Here is an 18,080-nt window from a genome sequence, read left to right on the forward strand (position 1 = left end):
TTATAAAGAAACCTTTTCTGGAAATTAACTACTATTATTATACAGTAGTAATACATTTGGCTATAATTTAAATTCTCCATATAGTTCAGAGAAAAATTTTGTAAAACTGTAATTTTAAACAAATGCTTATTTCATGCAATTAGAAAAAAATTAGGCCAAGCACTTTAAAAGTGAAAAGACAAGATTATGTTCAAATTAAATACAAAGCCAGACTAGGGATTCCATCATGAAAGGCTTTCCATACAATCTCAGATACTAACAGAAATTAACCCTAGTGCAGTAAATTACAAACTGGAAGTTCAAATTCATCACAAACTGAAAACTTTGCATGAAATTTTGCATTTCACTTAAGACTTTTTTATTTCATTATATTTCTTGAGAATATAATATACCCAGTAAGAATTTCTGAAATGAAAATTGTAGACTGGTAATTAATGTATGCATTTCATTAAAACTCCAAAATCAAACCCCATGCATCTGTAATTAACAGCACTTTATTAGGATTTCTTCCTTTCTTACCTGTTCTAGCAAGTTAATGGAGCGATTAACTTGATCAGTATTTCAAAGTACACTCCAAAAAAGAAATGTACACACATTCTGGTTTAGAATATTCTGGCTTACACTTTTTAAAAAACTTTTTGTAAACAAGCATGCAGCCACAAATATTTCAAGTAATCTAGACACTTGGCCCATCTGTATAATGAAAAAATATGCATTAGTCTTTATGAAAAAGAAATAGGAACCTCTAAGTTTCTACGTTTTGCTTTTTCATATTTACACATGCAAATCGTATTAATAGTCACAGATCTTTAACAATTTATTTTTCCAATAGCATCATACTATGTTAAAAAGTACTGGCAGTACATTCACTTAATCTGGTGATCTTAATGTCAACAAATACCTATTAACAAATCAAACCCTATTGCAAATAAATTCTCTGTAGTACAATGATCAAAATTTCTAATCCTAGCAAAGGCCACAATAAAATAGACCAGACATGCTGTTATTAAAGTTTTACAAGATTTAATAAATTTGCTCAGTGTTTAAATTCTAACTTTTAAGGTGCTATAAACATAAAAGAATTTTATGTCATCTAAAAATAGGACCAATTTGATCTTAAACTATACTTTTCATTTTATTTTCTAATTAAAACTAAGCCTGCTTCTTAAGTTTTGCTGCTACACGGAATGATAGTCACATTCATAGCTTTCATAGAAAAATATATAATCCCTGATTTAGTCATCTAAGTGATCATTCAGTATAAATTCCAATGTTATAAATAAAATAAGACATTAAAGGATTTTCTCCAACTGCCTATTTCCAACACTGTAGGTCAGAATTCACACCTCCAGCATCAGCTCTCTTGGTCCTTTTGGTTTGATCTTTTGGGAGCTGAATTACAGGGACAAAAGGTTTTTTTCCACCCCAAAGTCATATGGACTCCTTGGCACTTCCTGGGGAAATGTGCTCCATTTTCTCCCTCCCATCTCTGCATTGCCATAATAGTCATGGTGGCCTGAATTTTTATGTTCTAATGGAGAACTCTTAAATTAGCATCAGGTTAAACTTTTGAAATTTTCTAAGTTTTTAAAGTTTTTCTTGTGTATCCTGTCCACTTCCCATTTTCTTCCTCTAACAAATCAAGAAATTTCTTCCAGGTTTTTGCTTTCTGGAACAAATAGCAATCTTACAACAGGCCCTGACTTGTCTTCCCACCTCACTATAGGCTCCACAGCCTACCTCCTTGGCCTTACAGGCTCACAGCCTACCTCCTATACTGCTTGTGTGTGCACACAGGCTCTGGGAGAGAAGCCTTGACCGCTGGAGTATGGCTTTTAGAAAGTTCCTCACGGGAGGCAACAAGGAATTCATTTGAGGGTGAGGAGCAGAAGCAGCTGCCGCTCTACTTGAGGCCCTTGCTTGCTTCCAGACACCACTTCTATATTCTCAGTCGCTATTGCGCTTTTTCCTTCCAGGGTCTGAACCGCCTTAGAAAAAGTATTTTGCTACTAACATCTTCTAGCTCTTTTTCACTTTCAGAATTTATGGTTGTATCATCCTCTTTACAAACATTCAGTAATTTTTTCTTAGCCGCAGCAGAAGCATTTCGATGGGGCAGTTTTCTGCTACTCTTCCTAATCCAGACATTTTCTGGTGCTGAAATCATCTGTTTTAGGTTACTCATTATCTTTATTTTATTTGCAGCAACAGTAGCACATCTGCGGGGAATTTTCTCAGGTACCACTTTTGCTTTCAGAGTTTCACTAGGCATTTGCACTGCATCCTCCTGATTATGCATACATGTTCTCATTTTTGTATTGGGTTCTCTGTCTCTAGGAACAGATTCTGAAAAATGAGTGAAAGTTCATGTAAATGCAAAAAAATCTTGTAACACAAGATTTTACTACTTAACATTCCTCAACAGCACATTCCTAACAGGAATTCTAAAACTCACGTTGCCCAAGCAGTTTAGAAACATTTGCTCTTTGGTACTGGTTCAACCTTACATTTTTTTTAATTTATGAGGATAACTGTCACTTAACACAGTACCTGACTTGCAAAAATGAAGTACCTTCAGCATCATAAAGCCACTCACTCAAAAACATTCACTGTCCAGTTTGAAAATAGAACCATGTTTTAAATTTTGGGTGTCATTTCTAAACCTGCATTTCACTAGTACAAAATATTTAATACAAGTTCTAAAATAACTTTCCTTGAACTTAAACGAGGAGAAAAGCTGCAGGAATCTATGCTCATACAGCATCAGCTCGGACTTCAAGATGATCCTGCAGGTTGACTTTCAAGAGCAGTATTTCCTTTACTAAAGAAACTGTCAAATTACTAATTGGCAGACAAAAAGAAAGTACATGCTGGTTTTATATAAGTGAAACATGGCTTTCATAATCCTGATTTTTTTTTGGGGGGGGGGGGCAAGTAAATCTTAAATTATTCAACTGTTTTCTGAGCTAAGCATGTGCCAGACACCCATCATAATGACCCTAAAAATTTTGACAGCCATATATGTACAGCTTTCGTAAGAAACTCAGCAGCAAAGGGTGCTGGGAACCTTCGCTGCTCTAAGAGCCAAAGACTTCCTTTGAGACGATAGTTTAGATGGGCGAAGCTTTGTGAGGAATCTGCTGGCCCACAAGCAAAGCAGAAAGCACTGCGCAGGGGTTATGTCCTCCCAGACAGAGGCAGTTTCCCAGAGAACTTTGGAGTACACATGCATGCTGTACAGGCATCTACTCTACCAGTGGCTCACATCTTTATTTTTGCCAGGATATAGCTCAAAGTCAGATTTTTCAAAATCAAGCTCAGTACTTTGCTTGGGCGGAGGTGGCATTTCTTCACTGTCTCTGATACTTATTAGACCCTGAGTGCCAGACCTTACTCACTAGGGAGCTAGTCCAGACACTCAGCAGGCAACGAGGACAGGCTATAAAACACTCAAATAAAAAAATCTAATTCTACTGAACCCACACTAGACTTCTAGAGGACTCAGCAATCTTAAATACTAAATGCTAAATAAGGGCTTTTCACTCGGATGCAATCAAGTAACACTATTTCTTGGCAGCAGCAAAACTTCCAACCTTCTTAGTTTCTCATTGAATGGAGGTATCTGCCCTTCTGACACCAAGCTGTGGACAGCAAATGGTACAAATAAAAACTGTTTCTGTGGGCTGACATCTGCAGACAGCCAGAAAGAGATGAGTAAAGTCCTCACTCCTCACAATAAATGCCCTTCAGATTTTAAATTTATGAAACATTTCAAAGTTGTGCTTTAAGATCTGGAGTTCTTCCTGGGCATGTGGTGCGTGCCTGGAATCCCAGCTCTTAAGAAGCTGAGGCAAGAGGGTCTCTGAGTCTGACACTACCCTCAACTACAAAGCCAGACCCTGTTTCAGTCTCTCACCCACCAAAAGAGATGTGGCATTCTCCCCAAATAAGTTAGAAAGTTTTTCACCTAGAGCAACCTCAGCACATCTGCTAGTTTCTTTTGCTAATTATGTGACTGCCATGGCTGTCCAGTGAAATGTCTAAGGATGCCATGTTCTCAGTGTAATCGCCAGGCACCTGGGCGACACATCAGCAAGCTAAGATGATAGCCACGGTCACAGTCCCTGCATGTACCCGCAATGCCAGCACTTCCACCTCCCTCAGGTGGCTCTGTGGGAAGGGAAGCACTTACAGTTTGGTTTTCCTATCTCTTCAATGAATTTTTAAATTATGAATCTTTTAATTATGAGCTGATTACCTACAACCAAACAACCTCATATACAAAATGACTCTCTTAATACATCAATGTTAACTAAATTCTAGAATATGGCACAAAAGACTCGAGTTTTTCAAAATTAAGGTGAAATCTTTTCTCTTTTTTGTACTGGGGATCCAACTCAGGACCTTGTGCTTGCCAGACAGGTGCTTATGCTGCTAAGCTACCTCCCCGGCCCCTAAGGTGAAATCTTGTTTTGAAATTTTACACCATTTAAAATTTTTTCTTGTATTTAAGATAAAAATTAATGTGAAACCTGTCTATGATGAAACAAGACTATATTGGGTATGAGTCATCTAACTGCACCCATTTTCATGTTGGAAAAAAAATCAGAAAAGTGATTGTTAACGTCTAGTTGTGTAACATAAAAACCCTATTGATTAAAAACTTCTGTGGAACAAAATGATTTAAATTGCAGCCATTCTCAAGCATAATGGAAATGCACTGGCAATCCAGGACCCAGTAAATACTAACTCTAATGCATTTTAATGATCATTTCAAATCCAGAAAAGGGTAAGTCTGGAATGGGAGCTAAAATTAGGTCTTTAAAGGTAATTTTTATGGGCTGAACTTGAGCTATATTCAGAGAGAGAATTTAAGAATTAGATTATGCAACAACTCCAACTTGATAGAGCTTTATCTCTGAAGTCTAAGATGATGAAATGGGCATGTTATACAATAAACACCACATAGACTGGGGAGATGGCTCAGTGGAATAAGTACTTCTCTGGAGAGCGCAAGGGCCTGAGTTCCATCCCCGGAAAAAAAATAAAAATAAACAACATATAACTTGAAGACGAGTTGACCATATAAGAAAAATTTTTTTTAAATATACACTTATAAATCAGTGTTAATTTTATTACTGAGAACTTGTTAAATGAAGTGCTTTATTTCTGACAGAATCAGGGATTGAACTCAGGCTGTTGCGCTTGCCAGGCAAGCACTTATTCTACTGATCCATCTCCCTGGCCTGAAGTGCTTTATTCTTGAGAAAATAGTTTCTAGGGTTATACAGAATGTGGGGTTAGCAAAGTCTCCTGTGTTAGGTTACAAGCTTAAGGATTTTGGAAAATGCTTATCAGCGCACTGGTGACAGCATCATTTAAAGTCAGCACAACCCCACCCCAGTACTGTCCCCATGATTAGTTGTCAGGGCTCACCTGAGGGATGGAGGCACTGCTGCGCTCCTGAGCACAGCACCCTCTGGGTCAGGAGTGTAAAAGCTACATGCCCCTTGGTAGGCCCATCCCTGCTGGGCCTGGATGACTGATTGCTGTGTAATATACACAGCTGTGCATTGTCTAGGCAGGTCTGCATGTGGTGAAAGGTACAGATATGACAGCTGTTTCAAAACATCAACCTCTAGTTCCCACATTAAGTATTATTTATATCCTAATTATGTCGTCCAAAATTTTTCTAAATCCAAAGTAAACATCATAGCATTACTATGGAAGCATTAAAAATATATAATCTCATCAGCACTTTTAAATTGCAGAATTTAAAACAATTTGAGGATGAGGGAAACAAATGTATGACTGAACTGGCTAGGGATGCACTCTTCTTTGCCTACCTCCACTGTAAATGATGAAATGATTTCAAATTCAGAAAGCAATGGATCTTTGCCAATCATCTTTATAGTTCCAAAGAAGTTTCCAAAAGATGCTACCAACTGAAGTCCATTTAGAAAGCATGAGTAGGAGGCAGTGTTTTCTGGAGCTTGCTGGACTTTGAAACATTGTTTTTTCTAGGTGAAGGGGAAACCTATAGTCTTAACTTCTACCCCAGGCAGCACCTGGCTGCAAAAATGATTCAGCTGACCTCAACTAACAGTTGAGCTGCCAAGTAACTGTCGGGACCCAATAATGCAATGGTGGGCACCACTCAAGTTGTTTTCTTAAAGCTACAGCTAATCTAACTTAGCACACAGTTTTCTGATTTCCTTAAGAGCTGGCAATCATTCTAATGATTCCCAAAACATTTCTATTATAATTATCAAAATTGTAATGAAAAGTATGAGTCCAGGGACCTCACACCTACCTGCTAATGTAATGCTCAGGGTTGTGCTGTCTTAACTTCCTCAGAGAAACATCTCAGCATTTCAAAATAAAAGCAGACAGGATAAAATTCCAGAAGTAAATACTGGGTTTTCAGTCCACCAGACTACCTCACTAAAACAAGCAGCAGGGCTGCCCAGCACACCATTCAAGCCCAGCAGGCTCCTAAATCATTCTGGTGTCCTAACGTACCTACAGCCTGCCAACCCATGACCTATCTGCACAAAATGAAATCACCAATGGATAGGGGACGGGGAACTCTGTACAGGGACCCATTTCGTTTGTAGACTGAATAAAAAAATAAAGATAGCAACATTATGTTTTATTATTTTAGTAACTGACTTAAAACTGGTTCAGGGGCTGAGGATGTAGCTCAGCAGCACAGCACCTGCCAGGTAAGTTCAAGGTTCTGAGTTCCACTCCCAGTTAAAAACAAAACAAAACAAAAAAACTGGGTCCTAGGTGGATGAGTTAGAAAACATTAAAAATCTTATTCAAAAATATAAAGGCTCATGGTTTTGCCTGGCTCCTGTAATGATATGGTTAGAATCACATGGGTGAACTAGATGAGGCTGTGCAATCTAAGGACGGATCCAGATTTAGAAAACTAACTTCATTAAAAATAAAGATTCTCCAACTTTCAACCACTGATGAAGAAAGGAAACTTCTAAGGTAATTTCTTGATCTTTATGGGACCAAGGAATAGGACTGCTTACAATTCACATAGCCTTAAGCTGATCTTCTTTCTGTTTGGACAGTTAGATTACCTCTTCTTGGTGGGATCACCAAACTTCCATTAAAGGATTTCAATAAATGATGAAACTTACCTTAAAATTAAAGTATGACCAGGAAGTAGAATTCAGTGAAACTATTGGTCTTGTGATATTGAGAAAGGTGTACAATCTACAGTTATTTACATACATGCTAAGACACAGGATGCAGATTTGTGGGGTACAGATTATATGATCACCACCACCAGCACCTCTAGGGAAGCAATTCTTAAGACTAATGATATTTTTCTACCTGTGTGACAACATATTTAGAAACCAGTTTGATAGATTATGAGATTACTGAAAAAAACAAAATCTCTGAAATTTGAGAATCTTCATGTTGCCCTTCTTCTTGGGCATTTGTAATCTTAAAAGTTCCAAGCTTTCTGAAAATGTAAGAAAAGATAACACAACCTTCAGCATTGTATTTTTTACTCTTTGGTCCTTGCCACTAATTCACAATTTGGGCTACAAGTAGGATGAACATGTAGTAATCTAGCTGAAATCTAAAATTTTTCCACATTGCCCTACTGTTTCTCTAGCACTGACAAATAGTATTTGGTCTGGTCCTCAGGTCCCCAAACACTAGAAGAGAAAGATGTTAAGTTGTTAAGCTGCAAATTCTTGGGGTTTCTGCTTTATTATTTCCTGGTTTCAAAAAGAGAAGTTGAGGATGTACCTTATATAATTTAAGAGGTGAAAAGTTCTGCCACTATACTCGTGGCTCTCCATTATACTAGAATAACTGAACTGTAATTTCTACACAACATAAGAAAACTTAGAAGTATTTGGTGACAACTGTAAGATATTTGATAAATAAAAATATTCACTTACTACTGATGAAAAGAACAGAGCTGGTTATTTCAGTTATAAAAAGGCAAAGCAAAAGTCTTTTCTAACAACTTGAAAGTTACTTGAAAAATCAACGCAACAGAGTACAAAAGTAAACAAATACTGCATGCATCTTTAATGTTTTTATATTCTACTGATACACAGCAGAATGACATTAACATACCAATAGAAGATATTAAAACCCTTCCAATTTAGTTTTTGTGCTATATGACAGTTAATAAATACTGTGTTTCAAAGAAAGGGGGGACAGGTTTTCTAGAAAAGGGATCAAGAATATTATCCTAAATAAAAACTTTTTACTTCAGAGTTCACCAAAAAGTATCAAGGGCTTGTTGATGCACTGCATTAATTTCTGGACAGTAACATCCTTGGACGTAGTTTTATTGGTTTCTTTTACAACCCTTTTTCCATTTGTACGTCCAGGTTTTGACATATCTTTTCCTAAAATATCTTTCCTTCCAATTTCTTAATAAAACACTTTTTTTTTTTTTTAAAGAGAGCTTTGTGGTGTACCTTAAAAGCCAAAAATAACTGTTACCACATTGTTTCCAAGGATTACTAAATTGAAAATAATTTCAGCTAAATAAATAAAGTATTTTCTAGTTAAGACAAGAGAAAGCAAGAATGACCACCCTCAGAATAATCTGAACATGGGATAAAATTTCCTTTTATTCAGAAATTACATGTTGTCAGTACACCCTTTTTAAATAAGATACGGGAAGAAAAAAATACTTCTTAAACTTTATCTGTCTTAAATGTTTGAATTTTTTCACTTAATATGCTTGGTAAAATTAATCTTTCAAAAGAAGTAAAAAAATCAAATCTAAATACTTTTTAAATCAAATCTAAAGCTTTTTAAAAATTATAAATGAATAAAATCTTAGGACTTTGGACATACACAACCACAGGTAAAAAAAAAAAAAAATCTTTTTTTTCTTTTTTTCATGTACACCATTAAGTTACTTCAAGTGCAATGGAAAGCTATAGCACTTCTTTCTGGACCAGTTCATTTTCACTTTGAAATCCACTTTTGTCTTTTTCTGGCTGATCCTAAACATTAAAGTACATCTGTGCATTAAATCCCTGCGCATTTCACGTGAAGTAAAGTCAAATATGTTCTAGTGCTTGATGTAAACAATTTAACTACTTATTACTTACTAATTTTCCTTAAAGGTTCTTAGGGGTGTGTGTCACATATTCAAAGCTAACTTTAGGAATAGCACCATAACTAACCAAACAAAACGAAACAAACCATAAAAAATGCTCTGCTCCCCAAGTCCTTAATTTTCCTTTGGAAGTTGAGAGGCCTCCACTGTCAACCACACTTTATAATCATAGGCCCATTCCTGCTTTTGCTGATAAAACTAAATCTGATTACAACAAAATACTGCTTCCATTTAAAAAAAAAAGTCTCAGCAGTTTGGAAAAAAAGGTAAGTTAGTAATTGCATGACCAGTCAGTCCATGACAAGTTACTTCAGTCCAAAGAATGAAAACAGTTCTATAAATGAAGTCCAAACTGTCAAAAATTGGTTTACAAAAGAAAAGTATGTACTCATAAATGTATTTCATATTTATTTGTGGATTTTTGGTACCTTTTTGCAGATGATGGTAACACGGAGTTACAGCCCTGAGAACAAATATAAAGCAGAGAGGCTTAGAAAGAAGTTAAATAAATTAATGGATGTGAAAACAATTACCATTTTTATGTAAAAGGCATCTCGTGAATTTTTTCAAGTGAACAGTCAAGATAATTACACTGAATCAGTCTGCCTCCTGTTCACTCAACAGGAATTCTGAGAAGAAAAGCATTGTTCTTTTGGCCATGTGGTGAGAGGGTTCTCTAAATCATCAAATGACAGGCAGTTATCCCACCTATCTCAGTTGGAAATGTCCAAAAGCACCCTTCCCTATGTTGGAGTAGAAAGAAAAGGTATGTCCTACCATGTCAAATAAAATAGATGACTCAAAGGTAGAACACCTAAGAATATTCTCTAACACTGATATCAGAAATCAGATGCTTTTCCTGTCACCTCAAGGAAATAGGAAAAAGGGTTAACTCTGTCTAAAATAAAGCACAATTAGGGCTAACAAATAACTTAATGGTGCAATACTGTAACTTTTTAACTAGAAAATATGTAAACCATTTCAGGCACAAACAAGCTAAGAATGGCCACCTACACTGTTTGGAGTAGCATAAAAGCTATCAAGTAGAAGTAATTACTGTATTTGGCTCAAAAACAAAGTATACTATAGGTATTCAGGGTGATATTTCACTTTAACTGGATTCCTAAATTATTTTCTCACAAAACATGACAGCTTCTTCTCACTTAGACTAGAGGTCACTAATAAATACTTAGTTGCCCCAGCAAAGAACACTTAAGATTGCACCTGGTAGCAGTGGGCGAAAACAAAGAGATGAAAAATGACACTGAACTACTGTCCTACACAGGTAAGATTTACAATTGCACACTTAAAAAAACTCAACCCTATAATTTTAATACAGATGGGGGAAATCTACATACAATGTAAATACTCTTTGTTAGCCCTACTTAACAACACACTTTCCCTAAATCTAAGGCACACAAAGTCCTCTATTTCAGAGTAAGATTATGGAAGAGCAAAATTTTGGTTAAATCACAATGAAAGCCAGAAGACATTGGACAGAAGATAAAATTATATGGTATTTTGTTAGTGAACAATGTGAAAGGAAATACTATGACTATGTTCTGGCCTTCCAGCTTTAAATACACACTCAAGCACTGAAAATAATTTACTAGCACTTTATAAATTCAAGTTTATAATATAAAAGTGATCACGTTGTCCTTAAAAAGAAAAATGACCCAATAGCACTGGAAAGAAATTGGAAACCATTTCAATGAATATGACCAAATCTAGTATAATACAATATCCTCAAGTAGCCAAGGAAGGAATAGAAGCAGGGAGTGGTACCTTGCCTGCTAATCATGGTCACATTTCCCATGATTATAATGTCAGTATACACATAATATGGATGAAGAATCTGTAAACATAGGTCATGTGAAATTGTTCTCCTAAAGCACAGGAGTTAGAAAAACTACCTCTGGATAAATTCAGAAAAAGAACTGCACAACACTTGCTACCATCAAAGTAATGCTCACTGGTTTTCATAACCAGGATGTCTAGTGTTTAACATATTTCAAACTTGCTATATGTAGTCAAATACTATTAAAGTAGATCTGCCCCCAAAATGAAGCATATTTTGGCACCTGTGTTGAATGCTGCTACAAAGACCAGCAAGTGCAAATAAAAATAACAGTCATGATTTAGTCACATTCATAACTTTTCATAGAAAAATATAAATATATTCCCTGAATTGTAAGACAAAAAAATAATTTCATGAGCCAGCATTCACCAAACTCCAGTCCATTTTCTCTTTAAATAACTGGCCTTCCCTCAAGGTCATAAGGTGCAATCATTGAACTCTAACACATTCTCTAAGCTTCTATCATCATCTCCATCATGGTATCTCACAGTCCTTCTACCCTGGTTTCTGGTTTTTATTTTTGAACGTCGAAGAACTCTTTTAGATTTTGCATAGTCCAAATCCTCCCAGTCATTATCATCCACACTTAACCTAGGACGTTTGCGTTGTCTTTGATGTCTCACAGTTTTAGATAGATTAGTTGTAAAAGTTTTACCTTTTCTAACTACTCTTGCTTTTCCTCTAGCTTTCCTCCTTTTGCCTCTTGTGTTGTCCGTACAGTCAGCATCTGACTCAGTTGCAGAGCCTGGATCCAATGGCCTGGGACTGGTGCTGGGTCCATATTGTGAACATCCAGGGGTTCTAGACATCTGCACATTTTCCAATTCAGGATGTAGTCTCTTCCGTTTTATTTCCATCTCTGCTGTTGCCTGTGAATCAGCAAGCACTTTTGCCTTACTGAAAGGAGCCTTGCCATATGTCCTGAGTCTTCTGCCATTCCATCTGCGGAGCCCATAATTCAGTTCCTCTTCGAAAGTATTCTCCGTAGTAGCTGTTTGTGCCAAAGTTGACTCAGAAGAAAGTTTTCTACCCATTTCACTCCCTGGAGCATAGCTTGGGGAATCTTTTGAAGACTCACTGGGGGAATTCTCTGTTTTAGAAGGTACATCTGTGTTGTTACTGTTAGGAAGCCTGTTTACATGGTCTGAAGCCCAAATACCTTCGGAGTCTGAGTCTCCATTTAAAGGCTGGTTGGCATGTTCCGCACAGCTCAGAGAGTCAGTGGCAAGTGGCATGCCCGCATGCGCACACTGTTCACCTGGCCTTGCCCCATTCACATCTTCCTCACTCTCACCTACTGATTTCCTAGCTGTGGGGCCAGCACAACGGAGTGCTTTCTTCCGCCCACCCTTCTTCCTCGTGCACATATTTACTAAGCTGATATCTTCAGCATCATTCACAAGCTTGAGCTTGTTGCCAGCTGCAGCTATGCGGCTCTGAGTGATCCTTGGGCGACCTGCTGTGGCTTGTGATGGTTTCTTGGTTACCTTTGAGCTGCTCTCTGAGTCACTGGAGCAGACCCTTTTCCTGGAAACTTTTCTGCTCTGTCCACTGTCTTGTGATATAGAATCTAAAAATTAAAAGAGCATTCTCTTAATTTTTAATGAAAGAGTAAAGTTAAAACAAACATTCAACATCTGATCAACTGAAATCCAGAATTCTTATCAACTTGGAGGACTGATGACAGTGAACGGGATAGTTCAGGCTTCTTACTACTTTAAAGTTACTCTATCTTTCAGCACCACTTACCATACAGCACATTCCCAGGAGTAACATTCCAGGCTTTTGAAATAGCAACACTGACAGGAATACAGGGCAAACCCATTCACTGCACTAAGGAGAGCAAACTCTTTTTCAGTCTCCATGAAACCTACCCTAGTTCCACAAACTACATTCATACCACTTTCAATCTTAGGTTTCACTGCCTTCTACTTTTCTATCAATCCTCATTTACCAGGAACATGGTATTAATTCAGTGGTTATTTTACCACTGTGGGCTCCACAGTTATTAGAGATAAAACAGACAAAGAAGCCAGTCATGGTGGCACAGGCCTGTAATCCAGCACTCTGGAGGGCTGAAGCATGAGGATTACCAGTTCACATCCAGCTCTGGACAATTTACTGAGACTGTCTCAAATAAATTAAAAAGAGGCTGAAGTTGTAACTCAGGTAGAAGGACCATGTACCACGAAAACCAAACAAAGAATGTATAATAGTACTTACCTCATAGAAGATATAACTAAACTTTTTCAGGTTAACAGCATAAAGTAATTAGAAAAACTTCTTGACACAGCTCAATAATTGCTCTGTTTGCTGTTATCATTATTACCAATTCAGCAAAATGCCCTACTCTCTTTCCTCTTCTCAAGCCGCCACTCCTACAGCTTAGTGTGTGCTTGCCTCTGCTTTGCTCAAGCCTATCTTCAATACAGTATCTCCATCACCAAGAACAGGTGTGGCATCTTTAAATTAAGTTAACGCCAACATTATTCCTGGCTGAATAAAACCAAGTATGGGGCAAATAATTATGCATGTATGTAAGAATTTAAGAGATGAACAGAAAAGGCTAACACTATGCATAGGGTAGAGAGAAATGGTTAACAAAGATAAACTGCAAGAGGAAATAAAGTCAATGTTCATCATCAGGAAAGGAAATCAGTGGGATTAAATCAAGAACCATACCTTCTATAGAATTGTTTGGTTTCTCTTTTGTTTTGTCATCATCTGAATCTAAATAATTTTCAGCCTCATCTGAGAAGCATTGAGACCTAGAAACAGGCTCACATTTCAAGTTTCCTAAAACTGTGCTCGTTTCCATTTTGTGACATATGTCCTCATTTCTGTCTTGTTCTTCGGATTCTGAGTCTTCAGAATCACTTAAGATCTTTACTTTCTTGAAGAAATTCCCATTCTTGCGAAATGCCTTGCTTCCTGGTTCAGAGTCTGCTTCCTCTGAGATGCCCTCTGCTTCAACTTTCCTCTCCAGAGCTGAGGGACCACCAGTTCTGTTGTGACCGTTATCTGATTCAGGACTTTTAGAGTCTTCCTCAGAGGACTCTATCTTAGGAAATTTGGTTTTGGAACTTGTTTGAGTAAGGGACTTACAACCATTAGAATGCCAATTTTTCCGGGCTACTCGCAATTCACTTTCTGATTCTGAATCTCCATTTTCAGGTTCACTGCCAGTATTCTGGGAAACGTGCACACTGGACGTTAGCAATGGTAGAGACTGATCTTTAAGCTCTTCTTCTTCAGTATCTGATTTTAGGCTCTGATCATCTTCAGAATTATGCAGTAACTTTTTTCTAGCTACAGCAGAAGCATTGCGGTGAGGAAGCTTCCGACCAGAGCACACACTTTCAGAGCTAGAATTTTCTTCTACATCACTCATTAACTTTATCTTATTGGCAGCCACAGCAGCACATCTGCGTAGGACTTTTCGGTTATTACCAGCTCTGACTTTTAGAATTTCACTGGTCTCCAGTGAAGTGTTATCAGAATCACTTAAATAGACTCTTTTTCGAGTGGCTTTTCTGCCATATCCATTTTCTAAGGCAAGAGAACCTGGAAATAAAGTAGCAGTAAGATTAGAAAGTTTTGTTTTTTTTTTTAATTTCAATATTCTAAATGACTTGCAGAATATGTGCACTGTCCAAGGGTCTCTTACCAGTTCTCCTCTGAGCTGCTCGAGTTCTGGTTACCCTGAGGCTGCTGCTTCTGGTAAGCCCGCCACGTGAGGAATCTCGTGCTCTTGAACTGTCTTTGCTTTCCTCTGAGCTATTGAAAGCAGAAGAGGATGAAGAGGTAGCCAAGGAATCTTCCATTTCACTTTCTAAGGAAAACAGAAGTGTAAATAGTTAATTACATACATTTTCCTGTGTGCATTCACATAAGCAAGCAGTTCTTTCACAACATTATAATAAAAAATGATTTTTAAATTACTTAGCATTTTTTTTAAAGCAATTTCAAAGACAGCGGGAAAAATTGACATTAAAAGGTATACTGAGTTTGTGCACTGTTATTTCTAAAAATATTAATTCTAGAATACATTCAGAAAATACTTTAGAAAATCATAAACAAATTTCCATTTCAAAATCTAACTGACCCCACTCCATCTTCCTTCCATAATCTCAAATAGGTATTTCAGATAGAAAAAAACATCATTTTGAGTCCTTTGTCACAACATAGTGCTGGTCTCTCTAGCTGTTCCCAACAGCACAGCAGTACCACATATGCACTCAGCTCAAGAAATATAGACATATAGAGACAGACACACAGGGACACACAACACATAGTGGTATATACAAAAAATAATTTAAACAGCTCAGGTGGTTTTTCCCCAGTACTCTATTTGTAAGTACATGCACAAGTATGAGTACAAGATAGAAACTACAAATTTCTTGTGGGTTTTTTGTCCCCCATTAAATCTAGACATTTCTTAAGTGCCTATCATCTATTTTGGTGTAGGAGACCAGAGGAAAATTGAGGTCTAATTGAGCAGGCGCGATGGTATGTTGCAGGTTATTGGGGGGAGGGGGGGGTCAATTCAGCTGAGATCAAGTTGTTTCCCTGGGCATGTACTAAATGGATATGGAAGCAGATGAATCTTGTGCTATTTTATTTGCTTATGCCTGCATCTGAGTGAATAAAAGGAAGACTAACCAGACACTCAGGGCTCCTCTGCCTACTAGAGGTGAGAGCCCCCTGGCAGCCCACATGCTAAACTAACTCTGTGTGTCCTACATCCTTGTTTGTCACCAGATCAGGGGAACAAGCTAGCAGGATTGGGTCCCTACATAGGTGAGGAAAGACTAGAGTGGGCTGGTTCCCCATGGGTGGTGCCTGGAACAGAGATAGGGACCTGGGACTGGTGCAGATCAGTCTCCTACATTCAATAAATAAAAACATCATCAAAATAGTGGAAACATACTGTTAAAAGACAACATTCTGGTCCATAACAAAGTGAGCTCTGTGCTCAATAGTAAAGTGGCTGTATGAGAAAGACAGCAGACACCAAGTGGTGCTTCCCCTTTGAAACTGCTGCCTTCCCACCTCGACTACTTCAGCTCAGCCTCATCAGCAGCTCCTTCCCATTCCTCACCACAAGACTGGTCAAATTCCCTGAGAAGAGTTTGTTAGGGGCTCCCTGCTCAACAGAAGACCCAGTTAAACAATCCAGACTCTTCTGGAAGGTTCAATAACCTCTGAAATGTGGATGCACTCTGCCACCTTCATCTTAATTCCTTCTTTCATTTCCCAAATCAGTTTTCTCAGTCCTTTCTGCACCTTTTTTTCTATCACTGCTGTATCTAAATATGCCTGCTTGAGAAGTGATGCCTCTTTCCTAGTCATTTTCAATGACTGCACCACACACTGACAAAACAGTTCATTCCCACAAACCCTGAGGACATTATGTAATGTGAATACAGTGAGTAACAGTATCAGCTCGACTTCTGAAAGGCAGTTTACTATAGCTCACTTCCATTCCAAAACTTCTATCTACAGATGTACTGTCAATACCACTTAATGAAACACTGGAGTAAAAATGCAAACATCATTAAGACTCCTTAGTCAGATACTACCACAAGACACCAAAAATGACTCAGTATCATACAGAAGCACATAACCACCATGGCCTTATACAATGCTAATAAAGGTTCACCATCAGTTACAGTTATGCTACAAAATGGCCATGGCATAAATAGCTTAGAATTTACCAGTCATAATTTAAAAAGATACAAACAATATTGAATTCTGTACATGAAGTATAGTGAATATTTACGTTGTACTGTTTAAAATTTTAAAGATTAAAAATTCACATAAATTGCTGCCACACCATGTGCAGAACAGTTCTTATCAAATACATTCAAATTGTTCCATGTTTATTATTTCTGCCTGTACTAACAAATTGTAAGCTCCTTACTGTCAAGGCTGTCTTTATCACATTTTTCCATAACCCCAAAGTATGGCAATGTTACAGAGTCTGGTGCTCAGCAGCCTCTCACCAGATAGCAGAGAATCATTTCGCAGAGTTACAGGTCTGTTTCTTCTCCTTCGCTCCAGTGATCCCGCTGAATCTGAAGAGTCCCCAGATGTAGCACCTGAAGAGGCACCAGCATTTGCCTTCTGTGTTGTAGAGTGAGCTGCCCTACTTGAGGTAGACTGGATAGGAGAACCTACCAAATCAGGAATTATTTTTGGCTGAAATTTTAACCGCTTCTGCTTGTTATTTCTGTCAAAGATATGAACAAAAGAAAAATACATAGTAGAACAGAAAAAAACTGGTTCAGAGAATATTTAGATCACAGGATATTTATTACTGCTTAAGCTGAGAGTCATTTAATGATCAAGATACTAAAATATTCACTATTAATATCTTATCCTAGCATGGATTACTATCATTCTTTTTTGCTCTATATTTGACAATGTCTTATTCAAACTTGGATTAATGAACAACTGACCTACGTAATAGCTATATACAAATTTACATCCTTTAGATAAAATGTAAAGAATCAATATTTATGTGATAACTGGCATTCATTTATACTATGAATTTGAGCCATACAACTTGCACTCTTAACCTCTTATATATTCCTAAAGGCAGTATAAAAAAAGAACCCAACAGAAACCAACAAAACCTGAACAGATAATAAAGTTAGAAAACATCAAAACAAGCTGGATCTGTTACAAGACCAAACTACTTGTATCTCAGCATCCACAGAAATTTAAATAAGTCTGGGTAATACTCATATTCAAGTAACCTTATTTTCCCTTACTACAAAAAGATAAACAGACTTTAAGCTTAAAGGTAATCATAATTCTTTAGAAAACCAATGGTTTCCACAGTGATTAAGAAATTTCAAGCTTGAATTATCACATTTTAAACTATCATTAATCCATGGGATGGCAGATAATGTGCTTTAAAAAAAAAAAATCAGCCAGGCATGTGGCACACACCTGCCATTCCAGCACTTGGGAGGCTAAGGCAGGAAGATTGCTGTAAATTTGAGGCCAGCCTGGGCTATATAATTTCAGAAGCAGCCTGAACTACACAGCAAGACACTGTCTCAAAGAAAGAAAAGAGAACAGGGGAGGGGAGGGGAG

The 18,080-nt window shown here is 37.4% G+C and overlaps 1 protein-coding gene across 3 annotated transcripts in view; it reads right to left on the bottom strand.

Annotated features, from left to right (window-relative positions):
* Positions 1–451: 451 nt before the first annotated feature.
* Brwd1 (bromodomain and WD repeat domain containing 1) overlaps positions 452–18,080 on the bottom strand; it is a 153,031-nt gene continuing 135,402 nt past the window's right edge. For all 3 annotated transcript variants that reach the window (XM_004631770.2, XM_023716038.1, XM_023716036.1), the window contains 5 exons: positions 16,982–17,208; positions 14,644–14,808; positions 13,659–14,540; positions 11,632–12,546; positions 452–2,346 (listed from right to left, as the gene is read on the bottom strand). In XM_004631770.2, the coding sequence (XP_004631827.1) occupies positions 1,955–2,346; positions 11,632–12,546; positions 13,659–14,540; positions 14,644–14,808; positions 16,982–17,208 (2,581 nt within the window). In that variant the 3' untranslated portion in view covers positions 452–1,954. The remainder of the gene's footprint in view (positions 2,347–11,631; positions 12,547–13,658; positions 14,541–14,643; positions 14,809–16,981; positions 17,209–18,080) is intronic.

The sequence above is a fragment of the Octodon degus genome, unplaced genomic scaffold (assembly GCF_000260255.1).
Source record: "Octodon degus isolate 3935 unplaced genomic scaffold, OctDeg1.0 scaffold00045, whole genome shotgun sequence".
Classification (NCBI taxonomy): Eukaryota; Metazoa; Chordata; class Mammalia; order Rodentia; family Octodontidae; genus Octodon; species Octodon degus.